Source organism: Idiotropiscis lumnitzeri, chromosome 11 (genome assembly GCF_059441095.1).
Source record: "Idiotropiscis lumnitzeri isolate Australia: NSW breed Sydney's pygmy pipehorse chromosome 11, RoL_Ilum_1.0, whole genome shotgun sequence".
Lineage (NCBI taxonomy): Eukaryota > Metazoa > Chordata > Actinopteri > Syngnathiformes > Syngnathidae > Idiotropiscis > Idiotropiscis lumnitzeri.
Window position 1 is genome coordinate 10,075,481 of NC_142401.1, and position 16,968 is coordinate 10,092,448.

Below are 16,968 nucleotides of genomic sequence, written 5' to 3' on the forward strand. Positions count from 1 at the left end.
AACTAGACTTTGAGGTATTGTAAGACCCCTTGGTATGAAGTCATTAAATCTAACAACTGTGACCTATGCAACTGTCATTTTTGCTCGGGATGACATGCTTGAGTTTTCGAAACATAATCAAAAGGGCAAATAGAGTAAATTCCCCTCCATTGCGACTTCTATGTTTTTTGTCCTGCTATTTTCAATTATTGCGAGGGTGGTGTGGAACGTAATGTCATTGATGCCACGAGGTTTACTGTATTTGGCATTTTTTTTCTTATTTCAAAGATTTATTAAATGCTTTTGTGAAATACACCAAGTATAATAAAATACAGTACAAATTAAAACATTTTTCTGTTACCATGACGACTTGGAACGTAGCAACCTGTTAAGCCTGATAAAGACCGTAAACAAATGGATTGTATTTTCATTCTCGGAGGCAGCACTTCACCCCCATGCCGATGAATTACACTTGTCAAGAAGCGAACACATAGGCAAACACAAATGCTTATGAATCGCTTGGACACATTTTTGGAACGCTAGCGAAATATTAACTTGGATGTGACCTGCAATTGTTTTGTATTTATTCCAAGTTCTTGACTCGGATGATATGATTTGAGATAAATTTTTAGAATTTTCTACTACACATCCTGAGTTTATAAAACAAAGACACATGAAACGTTTTCCGGGCAAGTGCATACAGTTCAGGCAAGAGTCGCCAAGTGTCAAAGGCAGAAAAGTGATAAATTTTCGACTCAGTTGCGGCAGGTTTCTGGTTTTGTGAGATTGCGCTGAGGTTAAAGCATGACGGTACTTCCTTGCTGGCTCCGAGAGTCCCATGTTGGCACGACCGGGCTGCCGTTGGCACGTTTTGGGGCCCGCTCGGGCTGAGGACCAGCTGCCCTCTCCCTGGTCTTCGGGTGTTCCCGCGGGCAAGGACATATGCCAGAGGGAGAGCTGGCAAGCTGACTTCCTGCTCCCTTACTCCACGCCTCCTGTTCCTTCCACTTCTTTTCATTCTCCTTTGTAATCTTCTCATTCACTCTCCCGCCTCTCAATGACCTTCTTCTTCATCCCTTTCCCCTCCATGCCATCCCTCTCGTGGATGATACGCTCGCGCTACGCATGAAGCGTGCATGCCAACTGGGCTGAAGCCCGGAGGTGTGCTGGAGGGCAGCGAGGCGCTCTCGCAGTCCACGATGAGGACACTTGTCACTTGAGTGCGGTCTGACAAACTCCCTCCTCCGCTCCAACAGTATCATGTCACCATCTTGTCTGACTCTCCTTGCTCTAATTCTCCATTCCTTGCTCCGTCTTTCCACCATGTCCTTCCTATTTTGGCACTTTGTTTTGGCAAGGTACCACAAATGGTAAATGGTTGCGATAGAAATAAAATATATATGTATATAAGAATATATAAATCAAGTTAAAAAATCGTTTTTTTTTTGTTTTTTTTTATAAATTCTAAATATTTTAAACATTAAAATGAACACAAAGTAAAACAGATTAAAATACCTATAAAAAAATATATTAAAAAAATAAAATATAAAATATATAAAAAAAATAAAATATAAAATATATAAAATACATATATAAAAAATATATAATCTAAAATATATAATATATATATAATATATAATCTAAAATATATAATATATATATAATATATAATATATATATAATATGTATATATATATATATATATATATATATATATATATATATATATATATATATATATATATATATATATCCATTCAACATTGTATCCTTTATGTGCCCTGAGTCAGTAAGTACAATCAGATTGTGCATAAAAGAGCAAAAACACAACTGTATGAATATCACTTTCACTTTGAAGAAGCAGCTCGGTCCCTGCGGGCCAATCATGAGAACATCTCCTGCCAGTTCACTGAAGAATATCTGGACTGGCCCAATTTCATTAAAGAGATCTGTTTACTTGTCCTTTAGGCTCGATTGATCGCCAACCTAACCATGTAAGTAAAACTGGCGTGTGCATCTACAGTATATCATAATGATGCACGATTAGGAATTCTATCACCAGTGGCACCGGTCAGCCCAGAAACATGCTCTGCAGAAGCATGGAGTCCACCGTGTTGTGTGTGCTGGGATGCCTTTAAACTCTCCAAAAAGGGTTAATTGATGATGTCCTGTCAAGTGTGAAGGAAAGGAAAGGCTGGCGGTTTCCCAAAAAGAGGGATGATCAAATTATGTTCATCACTACATGAGGGTGGCTTCCATTTTCAAGACACTCAAGATGATAAATGAAGCCCAAATGAACTTGCGTGCCGAGCTAAAATGAGCAATGCTTCATAATAGGAACCACATTGTGTTGCTTTTTTTTTTTTTTGCTTTTCTTTCCCTGTTCTGTAATGCCTTTTATCAGCATCAGTGGCATTGTCGCACAAAGCAGATGGCGCTTTGGTGGAGGCAAAAAAAAAAAAGCATGTTGTATTTTATATTGAATATAGAGCAGTCACATAATTGTCCTTCTATCCATTTTCTGTACCACTAATCCCTACTTTAGAGTTGCGGGGGAGATGCAAGCTGTACCCAGCTGACTTTGGGCGAGATGCGGGGACCACCTGGAGGCTGTCGTAGCGAATGCTTAAAAGGTTGCCAGTCCAAATGTTTAGCAAATTAACACGAATTGAAATCCATAAATTGATGGATGTCGGCTTTTCAGTGTTACATTGTGTCACTGAACTGGCGTGAGGTAAACGACACAGCCAGCTTCCAATAGCTGTCTAACACACCTTATTCAAATGATCAGCTCATCAACAAGCTCTGAAGAAGCCTGATAACAACAATAATGATCATTTGAATCATGTGTGTTGGATTAGGGAGACATTTCAAGCCCTCGAGGTCCGGGTTTGGACACCCCTGACCCACAGTATTATCATATTTTTCATTGCTTCACGTTTGTATTGCGTTGAGGTGAGCGTATACATATTGTGTCGCGTGTGCAAACACCTCCCCACACTTCACTTCACATCGTGACTTGATACAAGTATTAAAGGCTGCCTTCTTTCGCCATTGTGTTCCCGCCGCTGCGTGTGTAATGGCCATCAAAGACTTCCACAGCCATCTTAGCATCCCACAGGATTGGCCTCTTATATAAGAACACAGCCACTAACATACTGCAGGGCTGGCGGCGCGCTGAGGGACTGACTGGTGGGGGCGTCAAGAACTAAATATTCCTCTGAAATGTCCCCTTTTTTCAGCTCTCGGGATAAACGTCCTTCCTTAATTGTATGCTTCACTTTTCTTCCTCATTCAAGAGCTCCTAAAGAATAAATGCATCCATATGTATACACGCATGCCTGTTAATGCATCGTTGCATGGATGGATGAGCTCGCCTGTGCTTGTGAATGGTCAAAGTGGTGGCGTAGGGGGCTTTTTTTAGCGGATGTGCTCAAAGCGCTTTGCAGTGTTGTTTTGTTCCCACACACACACACACACACGCACACACACACATGCAGTGAAGGCTGAGGCTGCTGTTGAAGGTGCACACACAAGGAGCACTTCATAGACACAAATCAAAGCGGCTCATAAGCGTGGACACGGAACTGTAAGGAAAATTACGTCACACTTTTCTGTCCAAATGAAGGCGAGTGGATGTCGGAAGGGCAGATTAAAGATTTTTGGATGTGGGGATTAAATTTAATGGTGCAAGATCTTGCAACCATCTCATACACAAAATGGAAAATTATTTACTCAGAATTTATACATTATACATTCCTCAACAAAAGCATTAGAACAATCAATTCCTTAGTTTATACTGTTGACCGAAAACATTTCAGTTAAATTTCTGTGTTCATTTATTGACACCGAAATCTCATACGTAAATTAGAAGATAGGCCCTTTTATTTTTCATATGAGCAAAACTTGCTTGCTAAACATTTTCAGTACCAACACTGAAAGCCGATGATCAAGCAAATGTGAAAATACAAAAAAAAAAAAAAAGTAATATCTTGAAGAAGAACTAAACCACTGTTGTACTCAGCAAGCGAGACTCAGGACAACAACAGCCGCTAATGACATTTTGAGAGCTGTAGAGAATGCGGCTCAAACAAGTGTTTGTGACATCAGCAACAACCTCCAGAGGGCAAAAGTGAACGTATTACAGTGTACTGTTTGCACAACACCTTATGGGCTAAAGCACAGACATTACACTTGAAAATGTGAACCACTCACTAACAAGAATAGAAAGGCCAGGCTGGAATTAGAATCCCAAAAAGAACGCAGGTGAGCCCAAGAAAATCTGGGACGAAGTGGTATGGTGGTAGTGATGAGACAATTATTGATCAAGGAAAATAGGAAGGAAAGGAAAATAAAATTCAAGAAAGACAACAAGGTACAATGCTTTTATATATATACATATATATATATATATATATATTTTTTTTTAAATATTTTTATTTTTTTTAAGGTCACTGAGTCACTTGGTTGTGAAACTCTTCTTTGTGTATTATCTATGTGTGTATTATACTGCCACCTGGTGGCAAGGGGAAATACAAAAAAAGAGTACGAACTCAATGGGCATTGACGCATGACGTGATAAGTTGTTTAATTCATTATATATTACATATTTTTAAAGTTAATCAGCTGATTAATAAATTAACAAAATTTTACTCAGCCAAATATCGGTAGCTACAGCAATCCATCCATTTTTTTGAAATTATCCTCACAAGGGTCGCAGGTGTGCTGGAGCCAATCACAGCTGTCTTTGGTTGAGAGGCGAGCTACACCCAAAACTGCTTGTCAGCCAATCACAGGGCACAAATCGACAACCACCCACAATCAAATTCACATTGGCCTAAAACTAATTTGTATCACTTTGTGTTGGTGTGAGCAATATGAGCGGGTCTTCCTGTGTGGGAGTAGAAGAAGAAGGAGACTTGACTTTTGTCTTTTAACCGCACAAAAAACAACTTCAAGTAAAAAAAGGGGCTGAGTTGAAAAGCCTGGAAAAGAATTGCAAAAGAACAAAGTGACAAAATCCAAGTCCGGTGTGGAACATTTTGTACAATTACCGACTAAACGACTGTGAGAACTTGAGCCCACGTGCGTCTCAAATGGTCATTGCAACTAAAAGCTTTTTCACCCCAACCGGTTCTCTGGACTTTAGACTGAACAAATGCTTTGCTGTGGGAATCATTTTGAAGGGACATCATGAGGTATAGAATAAGTGGCTCGACGGAAGATTTTTTTTTTTGGTATTTTATTTATTTATTTATTTTTTAATATTAACAGTTATTCGATTTTGCGTACGACTCCCAGCATCCACCCACCGTCTGCTGCACTTGGACAGATTGGTTCCAATTGCAGTCTGCTATTCTATAATATATAATTATAATATCAGATTAGACCCAAATTACACAAGCACTCTCAAGGTGACAAGTTTAGGAGAATGCCATTTTTTAAAATGTTTTTTTATCATTTAAAAAAAAAAATATATCCATATATGAGAGCATGTGAAAAAAATGATGTTTGCCTTTAATCAAACATGCATGCTATGAAGACATAAAGAAAAGTCCACTCAGCCCTTTGTTTGCAGGAGATTGTTGAATGACGTGGTCTACTTAGCTGTGACATGGACACCAAACACATGAGCACTCAAGTACCAAATGATGTTAAACGACTATCAATTTTACACTTTAAAAGCTTCGCTATCTTCATACAAACATATTTAGTTTAAAAACTGGACCAAATGACCAATTATGAAGAGAAAATGACTTATGAAGGATGATCAGACTGAAACAACAGCGGCCATGCACAAGTCGTTCCATTCAAGGATTACGGTGGACAACATCACTGATCAGGTTTGCTGAACTGCAGGCTTTTCAAATTCTGATGACTCGCGCTCAAGAATACACACATAAAAAAAATTTATCCAAAAAGAGCCACCTATTTTATTGTACAATCATTTCCAATAAAACTGGACAACACACCTGACGCGTACATTACTTGGTCATCGTGGGATAAAAAAAAAAAAAAGTTTAAATTAACATGATAACGTAGTTCTTGAAAGAGAAACAACAGAACTTCTTTCTGGTTTTAATTTCGAAAGCAATTCCAACAGATAATATTACACCTTTTATTTTATTTAGTGTCACAGGTAACTTGTGTACTCCATATTAAATGTAACAGATTTTTTTTCCTGCCAACCAGTTGTAACAATATGAACAGCGTGGAACTGAATTCAATGGCATTGTGTTCTAATTTCATTCTGCCAATCATTGAATCTTGATATTATTTATTTCCTACCTTGTTCAATCATTGTGAGAAATCATTAACATAATGAGAGTCTTCACAATGCTGAATATTGTTGATTATTATTAATAATAAAATTAACATTAATCATTACCCAGCTCTCAGTTTCAAAAAGTTTTGTAACCACAATTTCAAGACGATAAAATGTGTTATTTAAATGATCTTGCCATGCCAAGTGGATTATCACAGTAAGAGTACAAATGAATATAATTACCAGTGAATAAGAACAATCTGAACATCAATAAATTAACAGTGAATAAAATGCTTTACTTACCAGTATCTTGGTGGTGTAAGCGCTGTTGATGGAGATGGAATTGACGAGCAGGTCCAGAGATTTCGGGGGCAGGACCCCCGGCTCGGGGATTTCCTTGTAGTGCACGTCGCCAACGTAGCACTGCACGGCCGTCATGCGGTTGGTGGTGAGCGTGCCCGTCTTGTCCGAGCAGATAGCGGTGGCGTTGCCCATCGTCTCGCACGCGTCCAGATGACGCACCAGGTTGTTGTCCTTCATCATTTTCTGTCAGTGGAAACCCCCCAAAAAAATAAAAAATGGCTCAAAAAGGTGATCTAAAAGATGCAAGGGCGCGGTCGTGGCGGTCGGTCACCTTGACGGAGTAGGCCAGAGAGATGGTGACGGCCAGCGGCAGACCCTCGGGCACGGCGACCACCAGCACGGTCACGCCGATGATGAAGAACTTGACGAAGTACTGAATGTAGATGGGCGTGCACTCGGGCAGCCAAGGACGCTTTTGGATGACGAAGGCGTCGATGGCGAAGTACAACACCAGGATGATGACGGTGATGGCCGACATGAGCAAACCTGCAAACAGTGTCGTTGACCCACAAAGTGAAACTCGGATGCAATCTTGAAAACTGAACTTCATAATCCATCTTTGGATCCCCAAACCAAGCTTGAAACCTCCATTTTAAAAATAAACTGGAAACTGGAAGCACAGGCTTCAAACATTACTTCAAAATGCTGAACCAGGTTCAAAATAGGCTTTACACGATACGGAATTTGGAGCAGAATTAAAAAAAAAAAAAAAAAAAAAATTATTTGGAATTCAGACCGGCCTGCTCATTGAGTAGCTAAAATCCGCATATCAGTGACGCTAATAAAAATCCAATGAGGAGAAAAAAAAAAAACAATAAATAAACCCTAGAAATTAATGTGTTGGGTGGTTTCATAAAATGTGAAGTATCCGACTATCCGATCCAGCATGTGCTTTAAAACTCAAGATCGGAACCCTAACTGTGTTTTAAAACCCGAGTTGGGAACCAAAACTGTGCTATCTGGGAACCCAAGGTGAATTTTCAAAACCTAGAAGGGAACTCCAACTGTGTTTTAAAATCCTATCCGGGTACCCTAATTGTGCTTTAGAACCCTGGTTGGGAACCCTAGTTTTAAATCTAAATCGAAACCATAACCAAACCCTAATCCTACTTTGATGGGCTAAGCCATTCTTAAAACTAATTTGAACCTGACCGATATGTAGAGTCACATCAAGGAACCTCCAGGCAGCAAGTGCACAAGTACAGAGTAAATGTAAAGCGTAATCGTTCAAATCTAATTTTGCTTCGTCGCCTATTCAAAAGGTCAAGCAGCGCAAGTGATTTAATCAGTCTTTTTATTTGGATTAAACTCAGTTGACAAATGTGAGCAATTCCCTCTGCTGGGAATCAATACTTGAATTTTCAGAGAGCAAGCAGCTTGTTTGGGGAAAGACATATACCTGCAAGTCCTGCATCACAATGTCTCACTTTACCATGAAAACAATGGTCGTCGGTTTTCATTTCGTAATATATTTATTATTGTGGATGTTGTTTGCTTTTCGGGTCATTTTAAACAACATAATTACAAACTTCTCTCGGTAATTTGAGTGCAATGCATGGATGCTATTACGAGTCATGTCGGTGTACTCAACTGTAATGGAAATTTGCCACGGCAATTTGCCATGACATGAAAAGATCATCTTGGTGAAGCAGCATGTGGCTCAATACACGTTTTGTTTTCTTTTAACACCTGTGAACATTTGCATATTTACGCGGCTTGTCTGACAGCAACTGCCGTGAAATTCGAAGAACACGCTCGCCCGCTCCATAAAAAAAAAAATCTCTTGTTTTTTTTGACTTGGTGAAGCAGCATGTGGCTCATTATCCAAGGTTAATTTTTGCATGCTTGTTCCAAATAACAATTTAGTCCAAATACCTTGTGCTCTGCATTCAGCATATCTGTTCTAGAAAATTTCACCACTTTGCTTTTAAGACTCAGTGAATCATATGCCTCATGACTCAAAGTTATTACTCTGGATTACGTTCCAAGTAACTGTAAACAATTTCATTTTAATCATAGCTCATATGACATCAGAAAACTTTGCAAACAGCATTCCATGCATTTGCTGTATACAACTTCTCTTCTGTAGACTTAGTGAAGCAATATGTTGCTCAGTAACCAGAGTCATTTTAAACCGTGACGCCTGTGACATCGTTTGCCGTGTTAGTCGGAAGACCTCAAGTGGGACCTGTCCGCAATTGAACAGCATGTTTGTGGTCAACACAGCTTGTCCCGTTTGTCCAAGGACCTTATGTACTGCATTACATCCATCTGCTCGATGCAATTTCTGATTGTCTGGCAGCATAGGAAAAACCTTAGAAAACTTCTGGTGTTTCGCAGAGTTAAATACAGCTCTGGGAGGTCTTATGTCCTGCTGCAAAGCATTTTTTTTCTTGCCCGTCATTGAACCCCGAGTCACCTCTGAAAGCTTCAAATGGTTCTTTGCGGCGCGCCACACTGGGTGTCAGGCAGAGTGCACAGCGACGCGATAGTAACATAAAGCACACACACACGAGACAATCACAAGCTCCCGCAGTGAACAAAGTCCACACAGTCTGCACTGAGAGCACCTGATGATCCAAGTGTATGCTAATCCATCCGCGGCATCGCATTGTTCTGACACCGCGTCCTCATTCCGTCACTCACGCCGACCGACTGATGTAACGGCGTCGCTATGACAACAAGGACTTTCTTTGAGGAATTTGCGGAGGAATAAAAAGCGGACCGAATCCCACAAAAATACCTTCTTATGCAACTTTTAAGTGCTTAGCTGAAGAAAGAAAAACTTTACATGCATGTTATGCGCCACTGCTGCAGAGAGGACACCCAGAACGTGGGCATGTTGGCTGGGCTAGAAATGCCTGCAAATAACACACACACACTCCATCATACTCTAAAATTATGTGCGTAGGTCCACAAGTACAAGAGTATTTTTAAAAACGCCATGAGAAAACATATTAGCGGGCTGTCAAGCGCATGCCAAAGCAACAGGAGGCGCAATGACCCCTAAGCATGGCATGAGCCCATTTTAATAGATGAGAACAAATTAGCGTAAAATCTAGTGAATATCGTGGATTTTGGCCACTAAAATATGATGGCGAATCAAGCGGGGGCTTAGCAAGGAAACAACAAATTTATATTATATAATAAGATAAATTTCACTGCTCACCGTGAATCACCGTATTTTGACACCAGACACCATATTTTAGCCGAGGGATCGGTCAGTCGACTCCATTTATAGACCAAAAATAATAAACACTGTTATGGTCGTAGCAAATCCCCAAATGAAAAAAATTTACCGCTCTAGCCAGAGCAACGTTTGGCGTTCCGGAACTCGGACACAGCACAACTTAAGGAAGACACCACAACATGGATGGTTATTACAACTCTATAACAACAATGCCCAACAATTACAAACAAAGGAGTTTGTTACATTGTTATAACATTTCTGTTTCAACAGCATATTTGTCGTAATATAGCACGGACTACTAGACAACAGAAAACGCTCACAGGTGAATTTGTAATTCAAGACTTTGCCAACGTACGTAGCTTAGTAGACGCAAATGTCAGCTGCCTGCGCCAAATCACATTTAAGAGATTGACAGAAAAAGAAAAGCATACCAAAGTCACAAACATGCCACCTTCTCGTTGGAGGGAGAAGTGAAGCCAACGGTGGCCATCTTGCATTGCCACTCGCTAAGCGTGCTTAACACAAACACATTGATTTCTTTGTGACGCGTTCTCGTTATTTTTTTTGCTCCATGGTGAAAATGCTACTGTGGCTGCCTCAATTTTTAAAAAGTACATTGAAAAAAATTGCATGGAACACCACCAAACAAAAATGTCACAAAAAGTGGACACAAATGTCAATTATATACTTCCTGCAATCTAACAGAAGATCATTCATTTCTTCCTTATGTCACAAACTTTAACTTTCCGACCAATTATGTGAAATTTGATCATTTCCCCTGAGACATCTTAAAGGGGAAGTCAAGTGAAATTTTATAAAATTTTCATACTCATTGGTATGACCGTATGTCACACATTGTGGCATTTTTCGCTTAGAGAACGGAAATGTATTCAAGTCAGGTAAGCGTCGTGATGGGTAGTAGCTTAATTTCTCGCTACGGCAAGTAAGGCTGCACTAGCAATCCGGGTTATTACATACGTCTTTGCTCAGAGAGCAGCCATTTTACTAATTACTGTCAACTGAAAATGACATCACAGTTTTTCAGGGCTCGGCTAAAGACCAATCACGGCTCATCTTGCGAACGTCACATGACCTAACTCAGACATTCTTTTCAGGTTGGTTTGGATAAAACCCAGAGAATTGGGTCAAATTGATCCCAGTAGAATGTCGGACCAATTTTCGGCCAAACCTATTTTTGACCCGGCACTTTTAAGCATGCACGGTATTCTTATTCTTTACCTGCTTTGCCAATCTGGACAGCCAGTTTGGTGAGCTTCCCTTGCAGCACAGACTTCTCCTTTTTGGGAATGGACACCTTCTTCCGCTCCTTCTCTTCCTCGCCACCCTCGGCGCTCTTAAGAGGCTGCATCTCCATGGCAGCCGCGCCGTCCTGCTTCTTCACTGCAAAGAGCACAAAGCCACAGCGGACAGCAGTGTGAGGAACGGTGAGATTAGGGCACGGAATATGGATGAAAAAGGAAGTCAGGATTTGGCAAGGAGAACTCAAAACAGGAGGTAATGAGGATGCACCTTCCTTTTGGGAAGAACGTGATCAATGCTACCATCGAGGCCAAGTTGGCCAACATACAAAAATATCGTAAAAAGGTTTAGGATTGGATTTGAAATTCCATACATACGCGTCTAATCCCAGACCATTCACAAGGGTTTTTCTACCATTTTTTTTTACAAGGGGCGCTCCGATCGATCGCCCACCGATCGTGAAAGGCTGATTTCCGTGGAAAAGTACGTGATCGACATACGTCAATCAATGCTGTTGATCACAACAACTGATCACCCGCAGCTTGCAGACAACTAGACAACAGCGCGTCTGAAGTGTGGCATCCCTTTCCCTTTTCTTTGTGCATTTTCGCCATTGCCAATATCAAATACGATCCTGCTTTTGTCTCATAAAGAGAATTTGAATGGATTTTTTTTTTCAAATAAGATTCATTAATTAAACGGAAAAATCTACAGATTTATCGATGATTTTAATAATCGTGAGTGTGGAGCTTTAAAATTGTAAAATGTGCAGCTAATCCATCGGCAGCATAAAACCCTAATCAGAACATTCCATGTGTCTACCAATAATTAAAAAATAAATAAAAATAATGATAATAATAATAAATAAAAATAATAATAATAATAATAAATAAATAATAATAATAATAATAAAAACCTATAATCGATGATAGTATCAAATACAACATGAGCACCAAGAGGAGATGTAACCAACATTTTTGAAAGGGAGAGCTCCTTCTTGGATACTAATTAATTAAGGGCTACCAATTTATTAAACTCTCAAATATTCTGAGATTACTTTAATAAGGAAAATTCCACCACCACAAAATGGAAAGCCTGACGTGTCACCTGCATCACGAGAGCCAACTACGATATGAAAGCCAAGTGACACAACCGCAGCCTCGCGTCAACTACACCATGAGCAGAAATCCAACAATATTACATGGCAGCGACTACGACATGAGAGCCAAAAAGACAACTGCCAAATCACAGCCTCAGGTGTCTACTACTAAACGATAGCTTAATGTGTCCACCACCACATGCGAGCCGAAGACATACGAGTCTCAATCGGCACCTCAGAGAGAAAACCACAACATAAGATCATAAAGACTCAACTACAGCCTGAGAGCATCTCGTGTCAACACGGAGCCAGTCAAACACAACACGAGAGCCGAAAACTCTAGACTAGAGCATCATCTACAGCATGATGACAGTTCCGATAATGGACGGATGATTGTGTAAACTCTGAGAGGGTCAACCATAACATGAGAGCCTAGAAAGTCATGAGAGCAAGTTTTTCTGAAATAACGCATTTGCTCACAATATTAATTAAACGTTATCAATAATAGTTAATGATCTTCATCCGGTTTGAGCGAAGACAATGACCATAATTTCTCGCAATAATCAATGATATTTAGCAAGGTAGGAAACGGATGAATATGAATATGAGACACTTTTAAAGGGGAAGTCAACCCTCCAGAAAATGTTCTTTTCGCTTTCACTAGTCTAAACATGGCATTTTGATTAATATTGTGTTTTTGGAATATGAGTTCAGAGGCAAAATCCATCTGTTTTTAGCCAGCTCAGGGGGCGGCCATTTTGTCACTTCTGTCGACTGAAAATGACATCATCGGGTGACAATCAATTGCAGCTCACCTCTTTACTGAAGCTGAGCCATGATTGGTCGCTGTAGCGTGCAATTGGGTATTATCAGAATTCTGAACACTTTCAGGCACCTGGATGACCTGAACACCGCTGCCGTGACGACGACGTGTCAACAACACGAACAGCAACAGGACGACACAGCAGTGGCAGACGCAGCGGTGGGTACGGGAGTGGAGTGGACGGGGGAGAGGGGGCGGGTGGGGGGCGGGTGTAGGCTAACCTAACCTGAGCTCTGATACGGCCCTACTGTTGAATTGTCTGAGCGAGTTCATTCCCCAAAATCATTTTCTGCATTCGAAGAGCACATTCCTTGTGGCGAACGTAACCTGCATTTGACCCCCAGCTTACACGGCACACCAGAGAGAGGGAGGAAGGGAAGGAGGATTAGGAGGAGGGAGAGATGTGGACTGGTTACCTTTAATCTGGTTGCTCTCCATATTGCCGTCTTGCATTTTACCTACGATGGAGACATACAAGACAGGAACAACAAAGATAACCAAGGCGGACAAGTCAACAAAGAATCATCACATGGACAAAAAACACACAGTGAGGGAACCCCCTCCCATCAAAAACAGAGACAGGGAGACAGGAAAATGACTTTTAATACAACTTTGCAACATAGAAAGTGATAGGTGAATGGGCTGGGTTGAAAATCTTGCCAAAAAGCGGGGAAATTCATGTTTGGTTGATCATTTCTTTCATGTAACAACACTTCTCTTACACTGTTGGCGAAAGGTCTGTCCTTTTCTCTCCTTGCCATCCCACAGCACTTGTGAAATCTACTTGAGCATGCTGGGCTGCTTTTACTGCATCTTGTTTTTCTAACCCCACTGCAACACTTGAACCAAACGTTTAGTGAATCTCCTTGTGTGACTACAGTCACCCAAGCAAGCACATTGGCAGCAAAAGGTTCAATAGTTGAAGACTATCCCACAGCAGTGTGAGGTGCCAGGCTTGCACCCGTTGGATCAACCAGAATGTGCTGTTCATTCTAAGATGACAAATCACACAATTGCTTTTCAAAAACTCCTGGTGGAGAATTTTAAACCAATATTGGTTGAAGAGTGGAATGTCATCCCACAGCAGTGTGTCACCAGTATGAGGTAGCAGGTGTTGTTGTGGCTGCATAATACTTGCACTAAATACTTGTGCGATCTGATTTTTTGTTGGAGAGTGACCAATATAAACATACTGGTTGACTTGTGATGAAGGCCATCCCGCAGCATTGTGTGACCAGCATAAAGTGCCTGGCTCTTGAAGCTTGAACTGGATATTAATTGGAGCAGCTTGTTGTTTCTAGAATGATCAACACAAGCCCCGTTGGCACATTTACAATGACTGGCTCAAGAATGGATGACCATCCCAGAGCAGTGTGTGACCAGCATGAGATGTCAGGCTGTGTGTGGTACTTCCTTACTCTACTGAAGCTTTTGAATTAAAAAAATTATTGGATCAGATTGGGGCGTTTTTTTGTTCTAGTGTGACCAACTCAACCACATTGGATGAGATGAAAAGAAAGGTAATCCCACAACATTGTGTGACTAGCAAAAAGTGCCAGAAGCATGTGTTTTTTTTCCCCCGCAAACTCCTGATTGTCTTGAACTGAACCATTTTTGGATCAGCTTGTTTGTGTAAATCAAAACTGACCAACACAGCTGCGTCTGTGAACTCGCACCAACTGCTTGAAAAGAGGAAGGCCATCCCACAGCATTGTGTGACCAGCATGAGTTTTCAGCTTCTCTACTTTTTGGATGAACTTGGACGTGCTGTTCGTTACTGAATGAACAAAAAATATATACATTGGATAATTTACGGTGACACTGGGTTGGAGAGTGGTGAAGACCACCCCAGGGCAGTGTGTGACCATCATATGGTGCCAGGATGTTGTGGCTGCATATGATTCTTGCTCACACTACCAAGTCTCTTCAACTGTTTTTAAGGGGTCATCTTATATTTTAAGTGTGACCCATCCCCCTTACTCCCATTGCCGATCTTCTGGCAACTACTGGTTGAAGAGTGGCTTTGCATTCCACAGCAGTGTGGGACGAGCCTGATGTGTCAGGCTGTTGAGGAATGTATAGATCTTCCTCATATTAATGAGTCTTTCTAACTGAACACTTCAGGGATCAGCTTGTCCGTAAGAGAGAGAGGAATACAACCATGTTGGTTGATGACGTCTGGACTAAAGTGGCAGGCCTTCCCACAGCAGTGTGTGACCATGTAAAAAAACCGTCATGAAGCTCCAAACACGAACTTCCCAATATTTTAGTGTATGTGGTGTACTTTGAGTGTGCTGCATACGTAACACAAATGAGCTGTTCCATGGCATATTTCATCCAACAAATTGAACAAGCTGCAATATATCATGCAGAATTTAACATTGATCACAATGATGGCGCGGACAGCATATTACGGAGACAGCGTGCACAAAGTATGTGAGCATGCAGGATCACAGACTCAAAGTGAAGGAGAATGAATATGTGAAGAGGGAGGGAAGGAAAGAGAAAAAAGAAAAAAAAAAGCCTCCCACACGACGGAGTTACATAAGGAGGAAAAAAAAAATCTAAACTTAAGTTTGGGGACAGAGAATTTAATTTGCAGGTGGATTCTTGCTTGCTCAAGGAAAGAAGTTTAATTTAAAAAATATGTCTTCCTCATATGTTTGCTTGTCGTCTGTAATATTAGCGGCTGAGCTGTAGCACCACATTGTGGATTCCATTTCTCTACCCAGGGATGAGCACTAATTGTCTAAAAATTAAGACAAAGATTTTTCCGCCCGTGCTTTAAATATCACCAGAGAGGAATGTTGGACCTGTGCTCATGGCTGCAAAGCGTCAGATTCATCCAGCAGACACCAGAGTTGCGGTGAGGATGACAAATCGCTGCATCCCGGGACGCTGCAAGGTCACCGTCACAGTACGAATAACCACCCAGCTGTGTCGAGCACAGGCTGCACGTTGGCGCCGGTATCCTTGGAGATGCCGCGCTGCCACGGTGAGTTAATCTTTTATTTCTTCTTCCGGTGAAAATGCGGAAGAGAAGAATTTGCAGTAAAGGAAGTAAAGAGGACAGCCAGATCAACATTTATTATGCTCAGGACGCAATTATATATTACCTTTACAAAATCTATTGTTATGCTCAAGTAAGAATACAATATATTTTCAGCATTTTTATATTATATATGATATAACAAATATACCATCATTGGGAAATCCAGTACTTTAGGTTTTAGCTGATGTATGGTTATTTTTCTGATTTTAAATTGTGATCCATGTACTATCATCACAATTACAACTTTAATGCCAAGATATTTTTTTAAGTGGAAATTTGATGCGAGTTTGTTATTATGACACTTGTCTTGACTGCTGCATTGTATGTGTCTTGCTGTCAATAGATTCTCTATACTGTATATTCCTTGAAAAATGTTTTCAACACCAAGATCAGAATCAGGCCTTGCCAGAATGTGGATAAATACAACATCTGGCAGAAATGATGCAATCACCCAATTTTGAGGAAAAAAACGGAAAAACAGCAACAAAAGAACACTTTAACACACGACTAGTATTTTGTTGCGCCACTTCTGACTTTTGGAACAGCTCAAATTCTCACAGGCATCCGACTTAATGAGTGATAAAGCGTAATCTTCATCAATCTGATTGCTCTTGACACATCAGCTTTGCAGATTGGAGCCTTGTCATGGACCATTTTCTTTTCTTCAACATCCACCAAAAGATTTTCAATTGGAGGGGCATCGAGACTATTTGCATCATATGTGCCTTTCTTCAAGGGATGCTTTTACAGTTTTTAATCGCTGGTTAGTCGCATTAAATGGTTTCGTCATCCCCAAACAATTCATGGGATATGAAAAGTAACCAAAATATAAATGTAAACGTGAACATTTGCTGAAAATGGAATGGCATCATATTCATAAATTTCATTGGAATGCCACCAAACAAGAGTTCAAGCATCAGCACCTTGCCCAATGCAG

At 40.6% G+C, this 16,968-nt stretch overlaps 1 protein-coding gene across 7 annotated transcripts in view; it reads right to left on the reverse strand.

Annotated features, from left to right (window-relative positions):
• atp2b2 (ATPase plasma membrane Ca2+ transporting 2) overlaps positions 1-16,968 on the reverse strand; it is a 78,050-nt gene that overhangs the window by 22,671 nt on the left and 38,411 nt on the right. For all 7 annotated transcript variants that reach the window (XR_015845744.1, XM_088308140.1, XM_088308142.1 and 4 more), the window contains 4 exons: positions 13,396-13,437; positions 11,037-11,198; positions 6,879-7,093; positions 6,548-6,790 (listed from right to left, as the gene is read on the reverse strand). Coding sequence is in view for 6 of the 7 variants with exons in the window: in XM_088308140.1 (XP_088164266.1) it covers positions 6,548-6,790; positions 6,879-7,093; positions 11,037-11,198; positions 13,396-13,437 (662 nt within the window). In the remaining variant the exon portion in view is untranslated. The remainder of the gene's footprint in view (positions 1-6,547; positions 6,791-6,878; positions 7,094-11,036; positions 11,199-13,395; positions 13,438-16,968) is intronic.